Source organism: Larus michahellis, unplaced genomic scaffold, assembly GCF_964199755.1.
Source record: "Larus michahellis unplaced genomic scaffold, bLarMic1.1 SCAFFOLD_178, whole genome shotgun sequence".
Taxonomy (NCBI): Eukaryota; Metazoa; Chordata; class Aves; order Charadriiformes; family Laridae; genus Larus; species Larus michahellis.
In genome coordinates, this window is record NW_027436415.1 from 100,893 (window position 1) to 107,716 (window position 6,824).

At 62.9% G+C, this 6,824-nt stretch overlaps 1 protein-coding gene across 1 annotated transcript; it reads right to left on the minus strand.

The window, feature by feature from the left end:
- Window positions 1-269: 269 nt before the first annotated feature.
- On the minus strand, window positions 270-4,563 carry LOC141737426 (protein NDRG2-like; the record flags this gene model as incomplete). The annotated part of the gene is made up of 11 exons (XM_074572118.1): window positions 270-385; window positions 798-833; window positions 900-947; window positions 1,068-1,119; window positions 1,229-1,273; window positions 1,626-1,720; window positions 1,936-1,992; window positions 2,449-2,535; window positions 3,192-3,252; window positions 3,333-3,395; window positions 4,444-4,563. Coding segments are annotated over 11 exons (730 nt in total), but the record flags the coding sequence as incomplete, so codon positions are not given.
- Between the last annotated feature and the right edge of the window lie 2,261 nt (window positions 4,564-6,824).

Consider the following 6,824-nt stretch of genomic DNA (forward strand, 5'->3'; position numbering starts at 1 on the left):
CCCCGGGTCACTGATTACCCCAACCCCCCCCCCCGCGCAGCCATTCATTACCCCCCCAGGGCCATTAATTAACCTGCAGGGGGGCTAATAATGCACCCCACCCCCTCGGGCAGATTTATACCCCAGGAAAAGCAGTTAATTACCCCCCCCGGAGCACTAATTAACCCAGGGGTCATTAATTGCTGTCCCCGGGGGTCTTCATTACCCCCCAGGGCAATTAATTGCCCCCCCCCTTGGGTGCTAATTTCTCCCCGGGGGGGGGGGGGTTAATTACCCCCGCGGGGGGGGGTTAATGAGCTCTCATGAATATTAATGAGCACTAATTGTACTCACTGTAGCCCATGCCCTGCACGAAGTACTTGAAGGCCTCTGTCAGCTTGGCCGGCTGGGGGGGGCGGGGGGGGGGGTCAAGACCACGCCCCTTTAGGCCACGCCCCCTTTAAGCCACACCCCAACCCCCCCATAGGGGGCCACGCCCCTTTAAGCCCCGCTCCCTCCCCTTAGGCTACGCCCCCTCCCCCTCAAACCACACCCACACCCCCCTTATATGGGGGACGCCCTGAGGCCACGCCCCCTCCCCCCTTAGCCACGCCCCCCCCAACCAACCCCTTCTATGGCTTTGGTGCGCCCTTACGCCACACCCCCTCCCTTCCAAGCCCTGCCCCTACAGCCCCTGATAGAAGGCCGGTGCCAGGCCACGCCCCCCCTTAGGCCATGCCCCCTCAGTCTCCCAGACCACGCCCCCTCCCCCTTAAGCCACGCCCCCCCGTTGGCGCTGGTGACCTTTGACCCCTCACCTGGCTGAGCTGGGGCTGCCCCCCTCCGTCCGCCATCTGTGGGGTGTCAAAGGTCACGGTGTAGGGGGTCAAAGGTCACGGGGTCGGGGGGTCAAAGGTCACCTTGAGGAAGGAGGTCTGGGTGGGGTCCAGCTTGGCGTTGCACTCCACCTGGGGGGGGGGGGGACGGGCCGTGGCGGGGGTCACGTGACTCCACGAGGGTCACGGGACGGGCCATGTGACCCCGGCACGTGACCTCACGGGGGGGCGGGGTCAGGTGACGTCACTCACCACGGCCTCCTCGTGGGGGGAGCCGTCGCCCACCACCAGCAACATGGGGCAGCTTTGGGGGGGGGTGGAGGGGAGAGGGGGTCAAAGGTCACTGTGGGGGGTCGGAGGCCATCCCGGAGGCACGGGGTCAAAGGTCAGAGGGGCGAGGGGGGGTCGCTCACCGCAGGCTGCCGGCCCCGCTGCGCACCAGGCCCAGGTCACCGCGGCTGCGCGGCCCCGGCAGGAGCAGGAGCAGGAGCAGGGAGCCGCCACCGCCACGGTGAGTGCCCCCAGTACACACCAGTACACACCGGTGTCCCCCCGGTGCCCTCCCAGTATAGCCCAGTGCCCTCCCAGTGCCTCCCAGTACAGCCCAGTCCCTCCTAGTGCCCCCCAGTACAGCCCAGTCCCTCCCAGTGCCCCACAGCCCCCTCCCAGTGCCTCCCAGTATAGCCCAGTGCCCCACAGCCCCCTCCCAGTGCCTCCCAGTATATCCCAGTGCCCTCCCAGTGCCCCACAGCCCCCCCCCAGTGCCCCCCAGTACAGCCCAGTGCCTCCCAGTGCCCCACAGCCCCCCACCTGTTGTACATGCCCCACAGCAGGGGGGCGTTGGGGGTCGCCCCCAGCCGGGCCCGGCTGCTCTGCACGGCCGGGGGGGCGGGCGACAGCTCCTCCTGTGGGGCAGACCCACAAGTGAGCCGCAACTGACCCCCCGCCGCTCCCCCGGACCCACAACCGACCCGTAACCCACCCCGAGACCCATAACTGACCCACCCCAGGGCCACGGCTGACTCACCACCGACCCACAAGTGACCCCCCAGGACCCATAACTGATGCCCCCAGCCCCACAAGTTCCTCCCCCCGGCCCCACAAGTGCCCCCGGCCCCACCTGGGTGAAGAGATGGGCCAGGATCATGTCGGTGGTGGAGGACGTCAGGCCCGAGAGCTGTGGGGCAGCAAGTGGGGCGCCATGGGACCCACAGCGACCCATAAGGAGCCATGGGACCCATGGAACCTACAGGGACCCATGGGACCCACAGAGACCCATAGCGACCCATAAGACCCATAGAGACCCACAGTGACCCATAGAGACCCACGGGACCCATTGGGACCCATGGGACCCACAGAGACCCGTGGGACCCACAGGGACCCGGCGGGACCCATAGGTGCCCCATAGTCCCATGGACACCCGTAAGTGACCCACAGAACATCTAGAGGTGCCCCATAGCGCCGTGGAGACCCATAAGTGACCCGCGGCTGCTCCGTAGCCCCATGGAGACCCATAAGTGACCCATAGGTGCCCCATGGAGACCCATAGAAGACCTAAAGGTGCCCCATATGCCCACGGAGACCCACTAGAGCGCCCCACAGCCGCCCCATGGCCGCCCCACGGCCGCCCCACCTTGTGCGCGGCCCAGTCCATCCAGCCCTTGGCCTGGGGGTCGATGTTGACCAGCACCAGCCCCTCCACCGCCTCGGGGTGCAGCAGCTGTGGGGCAGGGCCGGGGGTCACCTCCTGCCCCACGGCGGTCCTCTCTGCCACATAGACACCTCCCCGGACCCATAGATTCCCCGCCGGCCCCACAGTGACCCCCAAGAACCCAACGCAGGAGCTCCTCAAACCTCCTCCGGACCCACAGCGATCCCACCCAAGGGCCCTCCTGCCCCACAGCGACCCCCCTGCCCCATAGCGACCTCCCCAGCTCCATAGATTCCCCCCCCAGAGCCCTCCAGACCCACGGCGACCCCCCCAGACCCCCAAATTCCCCCCCCGGAGACCCTTCAGGACCCCTCCAGAACCCCCCCAGATCCCTCCAGCCCCACAGCGACCCCCAAGTTCTCCCCCAAGGAACCCCCCCAAACCCCCTCCAGACCCACAATGACACTCCCCCCCCCCCCGACCCACATGTGTCCCCCCAGATGTCCCGCAACCCCCCCGCCAGACCCACAGATCCCCCCCAGGTGACCCATAGCCCCCCTGAGACCCACAGAACCCCACAGAACCCCCCCCAGATGCCCCATACACCCCCCCCAGAGACCCTCAGGACCCCCCCTCCAAGGACCCACAGATCTCCCCCCCCCAAGATGCCCCATAACCACCCCCGAGCCCCTCCATGTGCCCCCGCCCCCCCCAGCCCCACTCACCCCAAATTTCGCCAGGACGAAGGCGCCGGCCCCCACCCCCATCCCGATGATGCTGGCGATGCTGGGGGCGGGGGGTGGAGTGTCACGAGGTCAAGGTCATCCTGACCCCCCCCCCCGCTATGGGGCAGCCCCCCAACTCACTTGAGGTACTGGAGGATGCAGGGGATCATCTCGGCCAGTTGTTCCAGCGAGGGGTACTGGTACCTGGGGGGCAGGGGGGGGTCAACGGGTCAACGGGGGGGTGACAGGGGGTCAACGGGGTCAACTCGGGGGTTGGTGGGGTCAATGGGGCCAGCTTGGGGGTCAATGGGATCATGGGAGGTCAACTGTGGGTCAACGGGGCCAACTTGGGGGTCAATGGGATCATGGGAGGTCAACTGTGGGTCAACGGGGCCAACTTGGGGGTCAATGGGATCATGGGAGGTCAACTGTGGGTCAGCGGGGCCAACTTGGGGGTCAGCGGGGCCAACTTGGGGGTCACTGGGGTCAACCGGGAGGTCGGTGGGGCCAACTTGGGGGTCAATGAAGCCAACTGGGGGGCCAATAGGGTCAACTCGGGGGTCGGTGGGGTCAATGGGATCATGGGACGTCAACTGTGGGTCAACGGGGCCAACTTGGGGGTCAGTGGGGCCAACTTGGGGGTCAATGAAGCCAACTGGGGGGCCAACAGGGTCAACTCGGGGGTCGGTGGGGTCAATGGGATCATGGGAGGTCAACTGTGGGTCAATGGGGCCAACTTGGGGGTCAGCGGGGCCAACTTGGGGGTCAATGAAGCCAACTGGGGGGCCAACAGGGTCAACTCAGGGGTCGGTGGGGTCAACGGGGCCAACTTGGGGGTCAATGGGATCATGGGAGGTCAACTGTGGGTCAGCGGGGCCAACTTGGGGGTCACTGGGGTTAACCGGGAGGTCGGTGGGGCCAACTTGGGGGTCAGTGAAGCCAACTGGGGGGCCAACAGGGTCAACTCGGGGGTCGGTGGGGTCAATGGGGCCAACTTGGGGGTCAATGGGATCATGGGAGGTCAACTGTGGGTCAGTGGGGCCAACTTGGGGGTCAATGGGATCATGGGAGGTCAACTGTGGGTCAGCGGGGCCAACTTGGGGGTCAGCGGGGCCAACGGGGAGGGGCAACGGAGACTCAAGGTGGTCAATCAAGGGTTCAAGAGGGATCAAGCGGGGCGGGATCAGCGGGGCTGGGGGAGGGGGGGGTTGGGGGGCGGGCGATGGGGGTCGCGGGGCGCCGTGGGTTGCACCCTGGGGGGTAGGGGGGGCGCCCTCCTCCATGCCGGGGGGGTCGACGTGGACCACCAGGAAGTTCTTGACGATCTCCCCCATCTCCTCGTGGGCGAAGAGCGGGGTGAAGCACGACTCGTCTGGGGACAGCCCCACCCCACGGCTATGGGGCTGGACCCACGGCCGTGGGGCAGGGGGCACCCATGGGGCCAGGGAAGGGATGGAAGGGCCCCAGGTGCCCGGGGAGGGGGGACCCAGGGGACTGGGGAGGGGACCCAGGTGGCCGGGGGGACCCCCACCTATGGGGCTGGACCCGGATCTATGGGGCAGAGGGGACCCAGGTGTCCAGGGGCACACACATCTATGGGGCTGGGACCCCCACCTGTGGGTCTGTCCCCCCATCTCTGGGTCTGGGTCCCCCATCTATGGGTCTTGGACCCCCTGGTGTGGGTCTAGAACCCCTATCTCCAGGTCTGGGACCCCCAGGTGTGGGTCTGGAACACCCGTCTCTGGGTCTGGGCCCCCCATGTGTGGGTCCGTCCCCCCACCTCTGGGTCTGGGCCCCCCGTGTGTGAGCCTGGTCCCCCATCTATGGGTCTGGGCCCCCCATGTGTGGCTCTGGGACCCACCTCTATGGGTCTAGAACCCCCAGGTGTGGCCCTGGTCCCCCATCTCTGGGTCTGGGCCCCCCATGTGTGGGTCTCTCCCCCCATCTCTGGGCCTGGTCCCCCATCTATGGGTTTGGGACCCCGACGTGTGGGTCTAGAACCCCCATCTCCAGGTCTGGGACCCCCATCTGTGGGTCTGGAACCCCCATCTCTGGGTCTGGGCCCCCCATGTGTGGGCCTGGTCCCCCATCTAGAAGAGCTTGCTCTCCCTGTCTTTGAGTACTGTTTTCACTGTCCCCGTTACCTCTTTGCTAACATTCTCTTCAGAGCTGCAGTGAAACCAGGAACCACGTGGAGAAAGCACCCACACTGAAAGTGCCTGGAGGGAACATTGGGGCTTCTTCTCAGTGTCTCTGACATAGGGTTTCACTGTCCCGGGAAAGTCTCTGCTAACACCGTGCAGAGCGCTGTGCCCAATATACAGAAACGTCTTGCGGTATCTCCTACAGGGAAAGTGCCAGGAGGGAATTGTGGAGCTTGTTCTCACTGTCTCTGAGAATTGCTCTGATTATCTGTGTGACCTCTTTGCTAAGACTCTCCAGAGAGCCGTCCTCAAAACAAACACACATCTTGACATATCTCCCACATTGATCGCAGTGTCTCCAGAAACGGCATTCAAGGAGCCAGGAGGTTTTCTCCCTACACTGTCCATTGAGTTGTCCTCAAAACCAATATACATCCTGCTATATCTCCCACATGGAAAGTGCCAGGAGGGAGAAGTGGGGATTATGTTTAGACTTTCTCGGAACTGCTTCAAATCAACTCGATATCTTTGTGCTGTAAATCTCCCAACAGCCAAACGCAAAAGCAGCAAACATCTCGCTGTATGTCCCACATCCAAAGTGCCAAGAGAGAGCTTGCTCTCCCTGTCTTTGAGTACTGTTTTCACTGTCCCCGTTACCTCTTTGCTAACATTCTCTTCAGAGCCGCAGTGAAACCAGGAACCACGTGGAGAAGGCACCCACACTGAAAGTGCCTGGAGGGAACATTGGGGCTTCTTCTCAGTGTCTCTGACATAGGGTTTCACTGTCCCGGGAAAGTCTCTGCTAACACCGTGCAGAGCGCTGTGCCCAATATACAGAAACGTCTTGCGGTATCTCCTACAGGGAAAGTGCCAGGAGGGAATTGCGGAGCTTGTTCTCAGTGTCTCTGAGAATTGCTCTGATTATCTGTGTGACCTCTTTGCTAAGACTCTCCAGAGAGCCGTCCTCAAAACAAACACACATCTTGACATATCTCCCACATTGATCGCAGTGTCTCCAGAAACGGCATTCAAGGAGCCAGGAGGTTTTCTCCCTACACTGTCCATTGAGTTGTCCTCAAAACCAATATACATCCTGCTATATCTCCCACATGGAAAGTGCCAGGAGGGAGAAGTGGGGATTATGTTTAGACTTTCTCGGAACTGCTTCAAATCAACTAGATATCTTTGTGCTGTAAATCTCCCAACAGCCAAACGCAAAAGCAGCAAACATCTCGCTGTATGTCCCACATCCAAAGTGCCAAGAGAGAGCTTGCTCTCCCTGTCTTTGAGTACTGTTTTCACTGTCCCGGTTACCTCTTTGCTAACATTCTCTTCAGAGCTACAGTGAAACAAGGAACCACGTGGAGAAAGCACCCACACTGAAAGTGCCTGGAGGGAACATTGGGGCTTCTTCTCAGTGTCTCTGACATAGGGTTTCACTGTCCCGGGAAAGTCTCTGCTAACACCGTGCAGAGCGCTGTGCCCAATA